The following is a 17,050-nucleotide window of genomic DNA, read 5'->3' on the forward strand; positions in this document are numbered from 1 at the left end:
AATTGGTAAGGGGGCCATCAGTTTAAGAGTTTTAAAAACAATGGCAGATAAAACTGTCACCTACCGTAGCTGTCCAGAGTCTAGAATCACCCACTATCCCCTACCTTTCTCAACACTGAGGGAAAAAGAAATGCAAGCCATACACAATTAGTCTTCAAGTTCATCCTGGAATGGGGAATCAACCAGTATCTTGAAAACAGATAATAAGACAGTCAGAGAGAATTCTTCTGCACTACTTGTGGGCAAATAAATGGTTTCCACAGAACTGTTCAGAGACAAAGACAGTAATCTGAAAACAAAAAAGAAATATGTAAATATTTTATAGTATTAAAGTGGAAGAAAGGGAAGAAAAGAAGAAAAAAAGAATTTATTTTGCAAGAAGTTTTACTAATTTTAGTAAGTAATTTATACTTCACTTAAAAAAAATTTAAAGAAAAATATGGACCTAATAAAATAGATCCAAATATGGGAAGCAAAACTGACAAAAATGAAGGAGAAAACAGACAACTCAACAGTAATAAATGGGGACTGCAATATAACACTTGCAAAATAGATAAGTCAACTAGACAGACAGATAAGGAAAGAGAAGGTTTGAACAACACCATAAACCAACAGACATATATACAGAACAATTCAACCAACAAAAGCAGAATACACATTCAGCTCAAGGGCACATGGAATGTCCAGAAGACAATATGTTAGGCCATAAAACAAGTTGCATTACATATGTAAGGACTGAAATCCTACAATGTATGTTCTGTGACCACAACAGAATGAAGTTGGAAATCAGTAACATACAGAAACTTGGGAAATTAAAAAACCACCAATGGTCAAAGAAATTACAAGGGAAATTAGAAAATACTTTGAGATGAATGAAAACGAATGCAAAACATACCAAAACTTACGGAATGCAGTGAAGGTAGAGCTTAGGAGGAAATTTATATGTGTAAACGTCTGTATTAAAAGGAAGATTTCAAATCTATAACCTCATCTTCTACTTTGCAAAACTAGAAAATGGAGAGCAAACAAAACCCAAAGCAAGCAGTTGGAAGGAAATTATAAAGATTAGAATGAAAATAGAGAATAAAAAAAGAGAAAAATCAAAGAAACCAAAAGTTGTTTCTTTGAAAAGAGCAACAAACAACAACAAATCTTTAGCTATATCCACACCAAGAAAAAAAGGAGATAAAACTCAAATCATTGAGTCCTGGCTGGTGTGGCTCAGTGGACTGAGCACCGGCCTGCGAACCAAAGGGTTGCTGGTTCAATTCCCAGTTAGGACACACGCTTGGGTTGTGAGCCAGGTCCCCAGTTGGTGGTGAGCGAGAGGCAACCACACATTGATGTTCCTCTCCATTTCCTTCCCTTCCCCTCACTGTAAAAATAAATAATATTAAAAAAAAAAAAACAACCTCAAATCACTGAAATTAAAAATGAATGAGGGGACTTACTATCAGTCACACAGAAATTAAAAGAATTTTAAGGGAATATTATGAACAATCAAATGTTAAAAAATTAGGTAACATAGTTGAAATAGACAAACCTCTAGAAAAACAAACTATCAAAATTGACATAAAAAGAAACAGAATATCTATACAAACCTAAAACAAGGGAAGAGATGAAGTTAATAAACAGGAAATTTCCCAAAAAGTCCAGGACCAAGCTTCACCAGTGAATTCTACAAAACATTTAATAAGAATTAACACCCATCATTCACAATCTTTTAAAAAAAATAAAAAGGATCGTTTCCCAATTAATTATATGAGACCGGTATTAATCTGATACCGAAGACAAAGGTATGAGAAAACCATACACCTATACCCCTTAGAACATAGATGCAAAAATCCTCAATACTAGATTACTGAATCCAGCAGCACAGAAAAAAGATTATATATCAAAACCAAGTGAAATTTATCCCAGGAAGGCAAGATTGTTTCAACATAAAAATATCAATCAATGTAATACACCATATTAATAAATAAAGAAAACATATGATCATTTCAGTATATACAGAAAAAACATGGCAAAATTCAAAACCCTTCCGTGATAAAAACCACTCAACAAATTCAGAATATAAGGGAACTTCCTCAACTTGATTAAGGGAATCTATAAAAAACTCACAGCTAACATCATGTTTAATAACTGAAAAACTCTCTTCCCAAAACCAGAAACAAAGATATGCATTACTACTTCTATTCAATATAGCACTCTTAAAAAAATGATTATAGTACTAAAATAGCTAAAATTATAAAACTTAGAAGAAAAAAGTAAATATTTTATAATCTTAGATTAGGCAATAGTTTTAGATATGGCATGAAAAACACAAGTGATAACAGAAAATATATACTGTACTTTGGCAAAACCGAAAATTTTGTACCACAAATGATTGTATCAAGAAAGTGAAAAGTAACCCACAGAACATATCTTTTAAAAAAATTTAAAAATTTTTACTTATTCTTAGAGAGAAGGAAAGGGAGAGAGGGAAACATCGATGTGCAAGAGAAACATCGATCAGTTGCTCCTCACAGGCCCCCAACCAGGGACCTGGCATGCAACTCAGGCATGTGTCCTGACAGGGAATTAATCAGTGACCTTTCACTTTGGGGGATAATGTCCAACCAACTGAGCTATACTGGTTAAGTTGGAAGAACATATTTGCAAATCATATCCCTAATAAGGGACTTGTATTCAGACTACATATTAAAAAAAAAACAACTCAGTAATAATATAACCACCCAATTTTTAAATAGGCAAAGGATTTGAATAGACAGTTCTCAAAGAAGATATACAAACGGCCAATAGGCATATGAAAAGATGCTCAAAATCATTAGTCATTAGAGAAATGCTGATTAAAACCACAGTGAGATATCATTTCACCCATTTGGATGGTTACAATCAAAAGATGGACAATAAATAACTCTGTTGACAAGGATACGGGTTATTTGTAATATAGTCACAATGGGAGTGTAAGATGGTGCAACCACTTTGGAAAACACTTTGACAGTTACTCAAAAGGTTAAACAAAGGGTTACCATATGATCCAGCAACCTATGAAAACAGAAAATAATGTCCACACAAAAATCTGTAATTAATGTTTATAGCAACATTTTTCATAAGGCTCAAAAGCAGAAACAATTCAAATGTCCATCAACCCATGAATTAAGGAAATGTATATGTATAAGGAATATTACTCAGCCATAACAAACAATGAGTACTGATTTATGCTACTAAATGGAGGAACCTTGGAAATACTATGCTAAGCAAAAGAAGTCAGACACAAAAAGCCACATATTACATGATTCATTTATTAGAAATGTTCCATCCTGGCCAATGTGGCTCAGTTGGTTGGTGTGTCATCCTGTAAACCAGAAGGTTGTGTGCTCGGTCCCCCACTGGCGTGCATATGAAAGGCAACCAGTGGATGTTCCTTTCTCACATCGATGTTTCTCTCCCCCTCTCTCCCTAGATTCCCCTCTTAAAAAAAAAAAAAAGTCCCCAATAGCCATATGCATAGAGACAGAAAGTAAATTAATGGTTGTGGGAAGGGGAAAGGAGGGAGAAGAGGGCGGGGGAGGTGGGAGGAGGCTATGAAATAACTGTTAATGGGCACAGAGTTTCTTTTGGGTATGACAAAAATGTTCTGGAATTAGTGGTGATGTTTGTGAAGGACTGACACTGGGGCCTGCCTATGTTTTACATTTTCTGAATATACTAAAATCCACCAAATTATATACTTACCAGAGTGAACTGTATGGTATGTGAATTTTATTCCAAGAATAAAACATCTATAGAGATTGAACAACACTGAGACATACCCTGAAAAATAACTAAACTTGAAATTTAAGAACAAGAATTCAGGAAAAAAAAAAAAAGTCCCTACTATGGGGACTGCCTGAAAATACCAGGATTGCCTCTGACAAGAAACATTAAATGTTGGTGCCGAGAAAAGGGGAGCAAAATTGACAGTTCTGAATTAAGGATTATTATCCAAAAGTTTTATACCCAACCAAGTTTTGTTCTTACATAAGGTAGTAGTTTCAAAATTTTAAGGAATGAAGAGATGCTCACTCTGATATATCTAGCTAAACAAGAGAATTATTTAAATTAATAAACTCATAATTATATGAAAACTCCTGGTAAATACTGCCCCTGTATTTAAAAACATTAACTAATATAAAGATGGGATTTTGCTTATAATATGGAAGTTATAATTCTTAAAAATAAAGCTAGTCAATGCAGTAGTAATAGTACCGTAAGAAATCAAGAAAAAAATTCACAAATATAATGAATATTGGTAGGCTGGAGGAAGTATGTGTGTGTGGGTAGAGTGGGGAGAAGTAGGACGTGTGCAACTAGTTTCTTAATTTTTCAAATGATGGAGTTAACAGACACTGTTTCATATCTGAGGGAGATAGAGAAGAGTGGTTTAAGAGCATTAGTTAATTACTGGGTTGGCAAAAAAGTTTCTTTAGTTTTTTGCTTACGATGGCTCTAGTAGTGCTTAGTTGTCTTTAACTTCACTTTGAAACAATTTTATTAGATTGTATTCTGACGGCTGTCTTATCAGCATGCACTAAAGAAAAAAAAACAGCTTTACTTCCAGCAAAGATAGAGGCGTAGACAGAAACGTTGCATCTCCCTCCACAACTAAGAAGAAATACAACTACCTCAAAACTAGAGACAAACAGAAGTTCCAGAAAATCAAGATGCATGGAAGTCCAACAAAGATATAAAGAAGAAATACTCATTCAGACAGGTGGGAGGGGGGAGCTGGGGCAGAGAGGACACGGTGTGGTGGTGGCAGCAGCGGCAGGCCAGCGGAAAGCAGTTACACTTTTAAAGTTAGGAGAGACACCTGGTATTTCGTTCCCAGCTCCTCACCAGACCACGCAGCTCACGGTCCCAGCACTGGGGAAAATCAAGCCTTATTGCTTCTGACTGTGCAAACCAGTGGGGGTTGGGGTAGAGGCAGAAACTGCCAGTCTCTCAGCAGAGTCCGCTTATTTAAAGGGCCCCTATGGTCCTAGAACAGTGGTTCTCAACCTTCCTAATGCTGTGACCCTTTACTACAGTTCACGTTGTGGTGACCCCCAACCATAAAATTATTTTTGTTGCTACTTCGTAACTGTAATTTTGCTACTGTTATGAATCGTAATGTAAATATCTGATATGCAGGATGTATTTTCATTGTTACAAATTGAACATAATTAAAGCATAGTGATTAATCACAAAAACAATATGTAATTATATATGTGTTTTCCGATGGTCTTAGGCGACCGCTGTGAAAGGGTTGCTCGACCCCCAAAGAGCTCGCGACCCACAGGTTGAGAACCGCTGTCCTAGAACATCTTCAGACCCACCCACTCTGGGAATGACGGCCGGGGCAACAGCTAGAGGGGTGCCAATCCCATATGGAAGTGGGAGAAGTGCCTGGAAAAGGGGAGAGTGTTGGGCAAGCAGCATTGTTCCCTTTCAGACCCCATCCCACATACAGCACAACAACGTGGTGAAACAGTTCGCCCTGTACTAATGAATCCCTGAGGCTCCGCCCCTTACATCACAGGAGCAACAGCTCTACCTAAGACACAAAGGCAAACAAACACAGGAGCCTGTCAAGATAAGACAATTTCTGGCCAAGACGGAGGCCTAGACTAACACACTCTGTCTCCCTCCCAACTCAGAAGGACTACAACTGCCACAAAACCAGAAATAACCAGAAGTTCCAGAAAATAAAACTACATGGAAGTCCAACACATAAACTGATAAAGAAGTGGTGCTTGTCCGGACAGGAAGGAGGGGCGAAGCTGGGGCGGAGAGGTCAAGCTGTGCTGGCAGCAGTGGCTGCAGCGACGGCAGCAAGAACAGATACCCGTATTTAAGGGGTGGCGAGACACACCTGGGGGGCACCCCTGGCTGCAGACCAAACCCATCAGCTCGAGATTCCAACACCAGGGAAGGCAGACCTCCATTTCCTCGAACTGTGAGGGCCAGAGGGCAGGGCGATGGAGGAAGAGGCTCCTGGTCTCTCAGTGGAGAGTGAACGGCAGGAATCCATCTTGGACCCCCATCTCTGCTCCCATGCAAAATGCCACTGTGGTGAGAAGAGTTGCCCGGTTGTGAGGAGTGCACAGGGCTCTGCACTTTATAGCACAGGAGGTGTGACAGCCTCGCCCAGGAAGCAAAGGTAAACACAAAACAGTCAGGATGGGGATGGCACAGATCATGACAGAGATACCAGTGACGCAGCTCACCAGCCAGCAAATATCTAATCTAACGAAGCAGCAGATAGGAAATCTTTCTGAGGTACAGTTCAGAACTTTGGTTATACGAATGCTTACAGACCTAACAGCAGATCGTAAACAAAACGGGGAAGGAAAGAAGGCTAGTCCTGCTGAAATGAATGAAAACACATAAAAAAATAGTGGTGAGAGAAAGAAAACCAGGGATCAAATCAATAAATTGGAACATAGGGAAGGAACAAACAGTCAACCAGTGCAGAAAGAGGAAATGAGAAGTGAGGAAAATGAGGAGAGGCTCAGAAACCTATGGGACAGCTATAAGCGGGCCAACATCCAAACCATAGGGTTGCCAGGAGGTGAAGTAGAAATTGAAAAATTATGTGAAAAGATAATGAAGCAGAACTTCCCTAACTTGGGGAAGGAAATAGACTTACACGTCCAGGAAGCAGAGAGAGTTCCAAAAAAAAACTGGACCCAGGGAGAACCACTCCAAGACACATTATAATCAAAATGTCAAAAATTAAGGATAAAGAGAGAATCTTAAAAGCAGCGAGAAGAGAATTACATACAAAGGGGTCCCAATAAGACTCTCAGCTGATTTCTCAAAAGTAACTCTGCAGGCAAGAAGGGACTGGCAAGAAATATTCAAAGTAATGAAAAGCAAAAACCTACAACCACAATTACTCTACCCAAAGAAGCTGTCATTCAGAATAGAAGGACAGAGAAAGTGCTTCCAGGACAAGGTGAAACTGAAGGAGTTCATCAGATCCAAACCACTGTTATATGAAACATTAAAGGGACGTGTTTAGGAGAAAGGGGATCAAAACTATGAACATTAAAATGAAAGCTGTATCACAACAACCAACATCAGAAGCTAGGGAACCAAAACAAAGGCAAACTAAGTAGGCAACGAGAGTGTGAAAATAATTATAGGTATGGGGAACATACTGGGGGGAGGTCAACAGGGAAGGGGAAGGGTGAAAGGGAGGGAGATGGTACAGGAATTAAGTGGCATAGTAGGAGGGAGTGGAGTAGATAGGGAGATGTTGAGAAGAACTATGCACAACCAATGGGCATAGACTAAGGTGGGGGGACAACTGGAGGGAAGGGGGTCACTGGGTGGAGGGGAACAAAAGGAAAAGAAATTGGGACAACTGTCACAGCATAATCAATAAAGCATATTTAAAAAAAATCAAAATGGCAAATTTTTCTGCAGTCACTTTAATACTGAAGATGGAAGAAAATATGCAACATTTTTGGCATATTATGCTTTATTATTTCAAGAAAGGTGAAACTGCAACTGAAACGCAAAAACAGATTTATGCAGTGTATGGCAATGGTGCTGTGACTGATCAACGTATCAAGAGTGGTTTGTGAAGTTTCTTGGTACTACTGACATTTTGGCCAAATAATTCTTTGCTGTGGGGCTGTCTAATGCATTGGAAGATGTTTAGTAGCACCTTTGGCCTCTACCCACTAAGCTAATAGCAGGAGATAGACACCATACTCAAAATATCCAAATCAACAGTTATTGGTGAAAATGAAAAAACGTGTCTTTTATTTTATGGAAAACACTAAACATACTTTTTGGCCAACCCAATAGATAACATGGATACTAAGTTAACAGAAAAACGTGAACTCAAACAAAATCATATGAAGATGTAGCCCAATCCATGTCAGCAGATCACAGAGCACATCAGATCCCTTCTAAATCTCTACAATGGATTCATCAACTTGTTCAAGGAGCCATTTCTACTTCTTTCCTAAAATTCAGTATGATCATCCTGGAAAGGTCACACTAGGTCTGCAGAATTACTTTCTGAAATCTCTGGAGTAGTTCTTACCGACTCAGAGTTATAATTTTAAAGAAACAAAAAGCATTAACACGAACCACTCTCAACCCCTTTTAACTTAAATCTGAATATGTTAAAATTTGTGAATAGACATTTTCCACCTCTTTGTCTAGGATGTCCCTTGTGCTTATAGGATTCCTAATGGCATTTCAGTCTCTTGGTAAGGCCACCATATTTTAATATCAAGGTAGAAAAGAGAGAATTCCTAGTTAATTGTATTTTTGAGTATTAGCTTAGTTATTGAGTCTTCTATTTAAATCTGCTTCTGTAAATTATGCTGGAAAGTTTGCCTTGAAAACTCTATTTTTAAAATTACGAGTTATATTTGAAGTTTTTCATGAGAAAAGTAAACGTGAATAGTAAGGAATTTTATTACCTAAGTTGACCCATGTTGTTAATTCATTAGTGCTTTTCAAGTTCATAAGAGAAAATTAGGAGAATGCATTTCTAACCATTACTTACTGCACAATGGGTAGTAATACAACTAGCAAAATTAACCATATACACCCAAAGGGGGTATCATATCTTATACATAAATCAGGAATCAAGTCCATTCACCAAATTCAAAATTGATGTTTAATAATATTTTTATGACAGAATATAAAGTGGGTAAACTAGATACCATTAGCATATTATTGTTTAATGTACTTATCATTGGATTGTTTGCATGCTTTAACCTGGTTAATATATTTAAATTTGCTTTTCTTCTCTTTCTGAAGACTCTGTTTATAGTTTTTTGAGACTATTGTAAAGTTCAACTATATCAATAGAATAAGTTTGGACAATTAAAAAAAAAGGAAAGAAAGGAAAGGGGGAGAGAGAGAAAGAAAAGAGAAAATCATATAGTAATGAACAAAGATTGGAAACAGTAAGAAATCATTTTAAAAATAGTAAGAAACCTCAAAGAACCAAAACAATTTTGAAAAGAAGAACAAAGTTGGAGGACACACACTTCCTGATTTCAAAACATATGACAGTGGGTGCTGGCTGGGTAGCTCAGTTGGTTAGAGCATCATCCCAATATACCAAGGTTGCAGGTTTGATCCCTGGGGTCAGAGTACGTACAGGAATCAAACAATAATTACATAAATAAGTGGAACAACAAATCGATGTTTCTCCCTTCACCCACATCCTCTCTCTTTAAAATCAATCAATCAATAAATAAATTGAAGAAAAACATATTAGAGTGGTATAGTAATATAACAGTGTGATTCTGGCATAGAGACAAATATATCAATGGACTAGACTGGAGAGTCCAGAAATAAATCCCTCTGCATATGTTAAGATGATATATGGTCAAGGATTTTTGGCCCTTGACAAGGTGCAAAACCACTCAACAAGGAAAGTGCAGTCTTTTCAACAAATGGTGCTGGGAATACTGGATATCCACATGCAAAAGAATAAAGCTGGGGCCTTACCTTACACTATATACAAAAATTAACTTGAAATGGATTAAAGACCTAACCATAAAATCTAAAACCATAAAACTCATAGAACACAGGAGAAACCTTCATGGCATGGAACTTGGTAATGATTTCTTGGATATGACACCAAAGTACAGGCAACAAAAGCAAAAACAGACAATTAGAACTACATCAACATTAATTAAAAAAATTTTTTTAATTAAAAAAATACTTAAAATATCTGTGCCTCAAAGGACACAATCAACACAACATAATGAAAAGGCAACCTACTGATTGGGGGAAAAATTTTCCAAATCATAAAAGAACTCCTAGAACTCAATGACCAAAAAATAAATAACCTGATTCAAGAATGGGAGAACTTGAATAGACATTTCTCCAAAGATGATAAATGGCCAATAAGCACAGGAAAAAATGCTCAACATCAGAGAAATGCAAACCAAAATCGCAATGAGATATTACCCCATACTTATTAGGATGGCTATACAAACAAAAACAAAAGCAAAAACAAAAAAAAAGAAAGTAAGTGTTAGCAAGGATTTGAAGAAATTGGAACCCTTGAGCACTGTTGTGCATTGCTGGTGGGTAGTAAAAAGGTTCAGCCGCTGTGGGAAAGTATGGCAGTTGCTCAGAAATTTCAAAATAGAATTACCATATGATCTACCCTTTCCACTTCTGGATATATATACAAATAAAGTGAAAGCAAGATCTTGAAAAGGTATGTTCATAGCTAGCAGTACTATTCACAATAGCCAAGAGGTGAAAGCAACCCAAATGTCTATCGACAGATAAATGAATGTACAAAATGTGGTATACACATACAGCCTTAAAAAGGAAGAAAATCCAGTCACATGGTATTATACAACATGGATGAACCTTGAGGGCATTATGCTAAGTGAAATAAGTCTGTTCCTAAAAGGCAAATATTGTATGATTCCACTTTATATGACATTATCTAAGGCAATCAAATTCATAGAAACAAACAGAATGGTGGTTCCTAGGGGCTCAAGACAGGGAAATGGCGAGTTGTTTAATGGATACAGAGTTTCAGTTTTACAAGATAAAAATGTTCTGGAGATTTGTTTCACAACAATGTGAATATATTTAACACTACTAAACTGTACACTTAAAAATGGTTAAGATTATAAATGTCAAGCATTGTGGGTTTTTTAAACCACAATAAAAAGGTTATTTCCCCAGTTTGAAGTAGGATTTTTATAATAAACACACCAGAAGAGGAAAAAGAAATAAGATAGATAACATTTAAACCAAACGTATCTGTTATAACTTTGAACTTAAATTAAATAAATTCATCTCAAAAAGTCCCCTCACAATAAGTGGGGGAAAAAGTTAACTTCAACTAGATGCTACTTATACTTGAGTCAAGTGACTTAAGAAAGCTAAAAATGAAAGAATGAGCAAAGACCAACTGTGCAAATGTACATTTAGAAAATTGCATTAAGCCACAATGAAAATCTCTACATATCCTAAAACAGAAATAGAACTGAGCACAATCTCTAATCATGACATAGTGAAATTACAATTAATACATATTGGCAATAAATTCAAGCTAATGGGATTAAAAAAAATTCCCCTAAATTCTCTTGGGTCAGATAGGAAGTCCAAGCTATAATTATGAAACATCTAAAAAATACAACTAATAAAAACACCACAGGTCAAAACCTACTGGATATATACATCTGTTTTCCACTTAAAAATCTAGAGTTGAATAAAGCAGTGCTCCAATCCTTATAACCACAATGAACAATAACAAGAAAAAATGCAGCATCTTTAATTTCATAATTTTTCTTGAAGCCACCAGAAAGTCAAGGTCAGAGGTCAACCCTGGCCCAAAATGTAAGAGACTGTGGCTGCCTGCGCGGAGATTTGAGACATGAGCACCAGAATACCTGGAGGAGATACAACTGGATACAATTAAGAAGGCTGGAGACTGGATTAAGTGCTGGAGAGCGAAGTGTGCACTGGGGAGGAGTGTGAAACCCTTGGGGGCTACAGAAACTGAGGGGGTCTGCATCCTTTTTTGCTGGCTATTTCTCTACTATCTCCACCAGGAAAAAGAATGAAGAATTTTAGGGAAGTGTCCATTATATTGCAGACCCAGGGAAGTGAAACAGCCGCTGTGGTGGAAAGGGCACAAAACTATTTGGGAAGTATGTCAGCAAAATTGGCAGAACAGGGACAACTCCAGCACTTGTTCCTTCCCTAGGATCAAATATCTGACAAAAACTGTCAAAACAAAAAATGTCAAAATCAACCTTATCAGAACTCTGAAATACAGTAAAAGGTTTATGGCAACTTAAGCAGGAGCAAGGTCAGCTAAACAAAGTAGAAGAGTCCCCGTTCCCTAGCAAGGTATTGAGGACAGCCACCTGTATTTCCAGTGTAGGTATTTGCTTCCAAAGGAAGCACAGGGAATCTTGTTCCCAAAGACTTGTTTCTTTCAGCCTGCCTAAGTATATTCCCTGAACACAATAGGGCCCGCCTAGGTTTCATTAAACTTAAAATTCTCTTCGGGCATTTGAGAGATTCAGATTCCCTTGAAAACACTGAAAACCAAATTAAAAAGGTGTTACTGCACGAAGCAAAATAGATAAATAAACAAACAAATAAATAAATAACAATAGGGGCAAACAATAGTTACATTGAAAGCCATGGAGAAAAGCAGTGAGAATTTTTGGGGAAAAGGATTTTGGAGCTCTCCCATGTACCATGGAGAAACTTGAAAGTGCATGCACAGGGCAGGATACATGTGCAGAAAATAAATTTAGTAAAGTTGCATGATACAAGACCATGCAAAAATCAGTTGTGGACCTACTAACAATGAACAATACAAAACTGAAGAAAACAATCACAATATAGCATCGAAAAAAAATAAAAAACTAAAAATCACGGAATCCCAAGGGATTCCCAAAGAGCCAAAACAGTCTTGAAAAAGAATAAGGTTGGAAGTCTTACACCTTCTGATTTCAAACATTATTTCAAAAAATACAGTAAAGCAAAAACAGTGTGGTACGGGCGTAAAGACAGATATATAGACCAGAAATAAACCCTTACATATATGGTTAAATGATTTTTATGCCAAGACCATTCAACAGGGAAGACTAGTCTCTTTTTCAACAACTGGTGCTGGGACAACTAGATATCCACATGCAAAAGAATAAAATTAAAGCCTTACCTTACACTGTATATGAAAATTACATCCTGTGTTCATGGACTGAAAGACTTAATATTGTTAAGATGGCAATAAATCCCAAAGCAAATACAGACAATGCAATTAATATCAAAATCCCAATGACCTTTTCAGCAGAAATGGAGAAGCTGATCCTAATATTCAGATAGTGGAGATACAAGGACTTGAAAAGCCAAAACCGTGTTGAAAAAGGACAAAGGTGGAATAATCACCATCTCAGTTCTAAAACTTACTACAAAGCTATAGTAATCAAAATAGTGCAGTAATGGCATGCAAATAGGAATGTAGATAGAAGGAATAGTACTGCAAGCCTATAAATAAACCCCCAATTTTAAGGTCAATTAAGTTTTGACAATGGAGTCACGAGCACTCAAGGGAGAAAGAATACAGTATCTGGTGCTGGGATAACTGAATATTCATGGGGCAAAGAATGAAGTTTTCATCCTTACCTCATACTATATACAAAAATTAACATATATCAAAGATACAAATGGAAGAGCTAAAAATATAAGATTTTAAAGAAAATATAAGGACAAATCCTCATGACTTTGGATTTGGCAATGATTTCTTAGATGACATGAAAAGCACAAGCAACAAAAAACAAGTACGCTGGGCTCTTCATCAAAAGTAAACTGTTGTGCATCAAAGGACGGGAACAGGAGTAAAAAATCCCAGAGAGTGGGAGCAAATATTTGCAAATTATACATCTGATAAAGGTCTACAATCCAGAGTATATAAAGAAACCTTACAGCCCGAAACAATAAAAGAAAAAAAGAATTAAAAATTAGGTAAAGACCTGAACAGACATTTCTCCAAAGATATACAAAAGGCCAACAAGCACACGAAAAGATGCTTGATGCCATTAGTTGTAAGGGAAAGAGAAAGGCAAATCAAAATGACAATGAGTATGAGTACCACCTCACTCACACTAGGATGACCCTCAAAAGGTAAATAAAAAGTTTTGGTGACTGTGGAGACACTGGAATCCTCAGACATTGCTGATGGAATGTAAAATAGTGTAGCCACTGTGGAAAAAGTTTGGCAATTTCTCAATAAGCTAAATAGAGAATTACTGTAAGACTCAGTATTTCCACTCCTAGGTATATACTCAAAAGAACCATTTTGGTGTTCAAATAAAAAGTTGTATACTTATATCAGCTCTAGACACAATAGCCAAAAGGCAGAAACCACCAAAATGTCCATGAATGGATGAATGGGTAAATATAGTATATACTGAATACATGCAATGAAGTACTGATAAACCCTAAGACATGGATGAACCCTCAAAACATTAAAGTGAAAGGAGCATGACACAAAGGTCACATATTGTATGATTTAGTTATATGAAGTAACCAGAACAGACAAGCTCACCAATACAATAAAAGTTAGGTAAGTGGCTATCAGGGGTTATTGGGAAGTGGGAAGAGAGACTGCTTAATGGGTATGAGGTTTCCATTGGGGTGACGAAAACACTGAATTAGATAGTGGTGATGGCTGTAAAACATGGTGAATGTACTCAAGTCTCACTTAATTGTACACTCTAACATGGTTAAAATGATAAACTTTATGTTATGTGTATATATTTTACTACACACAAAAATGCCTCTTCCTGGTTCCTTTGCCCCATCTCCTCTATGAAGAAAAAGCCTTAATCAGTGCTATTCCCAATTCTTTATTTAAAAAAGGTCACACTGCACTATTTACATATGTAATCAGTCACTGAATGTCTACCAAACCTCAGTTATGAGAAATATTCATGGTAAACTGTCAGAACTGTCTTCTTTCCTCTGAACTAGCGGTCTGTAAATACTTTGATCATGTGGTCCTACTCATAAAATATTTTTGAGCATAAATTACCAAAGTAGGTATTTACAGGGCGGGGTAAAAATAGGTTTACAGTTTTTCATATAAAAATACAATAATTAGTAATATACAAGAATAAACTTTCACATTCCTTGCAACTATAAACCTAGTTTTGTCCCACCCTGTATTTATAAATTATATATTACTACTGTACTCATATATTCTAAACATATAAAATACAAATTTTGAGCAAAATAAATATAAAAGTTTTTCTTTCTATCCCCCAAAGAACCATTTTGCAAGCATCACTCTTTGTAAAGCACCTCTCTAGACACCCTAAATTTTATTCTTAGGTTCAAGTGATTGTCTGCATTTGTTGACCCCTTGAGATACATCTTTACTGAACTCCCTAGTAAGGGCACATTAGCATTATAGGCATTATTACTGAACCTTACTGTAAGGATGCTGAGGACTCTTACACCATGGTGCCTTCTATATGAGAACAGATGAGTAAATTTCTCTTTGGTTTTAGTACCAGAAATATGTAATGCTTTTGAAAATTTAATTTGTTTTTATATAGTAGATCCGTGTGATCAATCACAAAATTCTAAGAATACTAGGTGGCAGAAAAGAAAGCAAAACTAGTGGCTCACAAACATATCTACAAGGTGCATTTTATCTCCCTTCCAGCATCGACTTGTCTTTCAATTACTCACCATGTTATTTATTTTTAAAAATCATGCTGCAGCTCACCCCTCTCTGGCTTCCATAATTTTTCATTCACATGCTTAATTTATGTTTAAAAAACCATATTGTATTATGTGTGTATGTATATGTGTGTGTGTTTAAAAGCAACTCAAAATTTCTTGAAAGACAGGGAGGAATGAACAAACAAAAAACAAACAAAAACCCCCAGCAATATTGTTCAGAATGGAAGTCATTCTAAACTTGAAGCTCCCCTGTGCCAGGGATGTACTTTGCAGATTCTGAAGCAGTTAGCAGGAAAGCCCTTTATCCAAAGGGTAATTTGTAAACGAACGTTGATGAAAAGGAAGACAACTCACAATAGCACCGTACTACACTTTCTCACTCTTTTTTAGTTGGTAAGAAATATAGTGAGGAAAGGGAAAATGGCTTTTTTTTTCCACCCGTGGGCAAAGCTTAACTAAAAAGTCCATGAAAAAGGCAGTCACATTGCCAGACGCAATTTGTAGCCATGTACCTGGATGCGTTTCCTTCTGGTGTGTTCAGAAGTCATTTGGGGATAACATGTACTCAATGTTTCCTTCTTGTTCTTGCTCCGCTTCTCAATATATTTCCTCTGATGGTCAGTGATGCTGCTATATAATTTAATTCTCCTGGGTGACAAACAAACTCTTTCACGGCCAAAAGCCTGGATCAATCGGGCAGTATCAATGGTGGAAATAGAGCTGCTCCTCTCATGTAAAGTCACTTCTTTATCTGTTTGGGTCAATATATCTGATTCCACAGGAGAAGTAGTGGTGGAAAGGATGTTGGTGGCAGTACCTGTGAGCAGCTCACTGTCCTCTGACAGTCTAGAATCTGAAGAAGTACTGTTTATATAATGAAAACCTGGCTGTTTTCTGAGAATATATTTATCAAATTTCACCTGTTCAATTTTAATCCGACTGGAACTTCCAGCTTGATGAGTGGAGAGCACTTTGCTTTTTTTAAGATCTCCTATGTTTTTATATCGTTTCTTTTTCTGAAGACTGTTTTTCTGCTGCTGTCTACCCCTCCATTCCTTAGCATCTCGTTGCCCTCTGCTATCATCTTGTGTACTTTCTGAGGACCACAGAGAATGTGTGATGGGATTCTGAAGAAGTTTAGCTAAACGATCAAGTCGCTCCACCAAGGATACTTCTTTCCTACCACTGAACCCTGAAGGTTTCCGCTGCTTCTGTCGCTCCTGGTACTTGTTCCAGAGTTCATTCAAACTTGTAATGTGCTGAGTTGTGGGCTCTGGGGTGATTTTAAGACCCTTTTTTTTATCATTAATCTGTTTGTCATATTTTGCATAATCTCTAGCCTGACTTTTAGTAGGATGTATCACTTCTTTGTTTTCCAAGTTTACATTGATACTGACACTCTCAATTCTGGTATAATCAGTCTTTGTCTTTTCCTCATTTTGATAAGGAGGAGGTAGAAAAGTATGTTGTTTGTCTGGATGATGCTGAAAGAAATCTTTCCAAGATTGCCTCAAGAAAACACTTCTCCCTAAGGATTCACGGCAAAAATCTTCATCACTTGGTAGGTGCACTGGATGATGAAAGTAAAAGTTGGCTGACCTGAACACAGAATGGGTAGTATTTTCAAATTCTGAATGACATCTGGACTCTGAAAAATAGAAAAAAAGATTTTAAAGGACTTTCAAAATATTTTCATTCCCTTTAGAAATAGTATTCACACTTATAGAAAAAAGGAAAGAACAGTTTATATAAAGTTTCAGAAAACTCACTGCCTGAACAAAGAATTTATGCTTAGTGACCATGCTGGCATGGT

At 36.8% G+C, this 17,050-nt stretch overlaps 1 protein-coding gene across 1 annotated transcript in view; it reads right to left on the reverse strand.

Moving 5' to 3' along the window:
• ALMS1 (ALMS1 centrosome and basal body associated protein) overlaps nucleotides 1–17,050 on the reverse strand; it is a 199,904-nt gene that overhangs the window by 29,600 nt on the left and 153,254 nt on the right. The window contains exon 18 of the mRNA XM_090281447.1: nucleotides 15,750–16,885. Coding sequence (XP_090137573.1) covers nucleotides 15,750–16,885 — 1,136 coding nt within the window. The remainder of the gene's footprint in view (nucleotides 1–15,749; nucleotides 16,886–17,050) is intronic.

Source organism: Furipterus horrens, unplaced genomic scaffold (genome assembly GCF_987537825.1).
Source record: "Furipterus horrens unplaced genomic scaffold, mFurHor1.1.pri manual_scaffold_6, whole genome shotgun sequence".
In the NCBI taxonomy this organism is placed as follows: Eukaryota; Metazoa; Chordata; class Mammalia; order Chiroptera; family Furipteridae; genus Furipterus; species Furipterus horrens.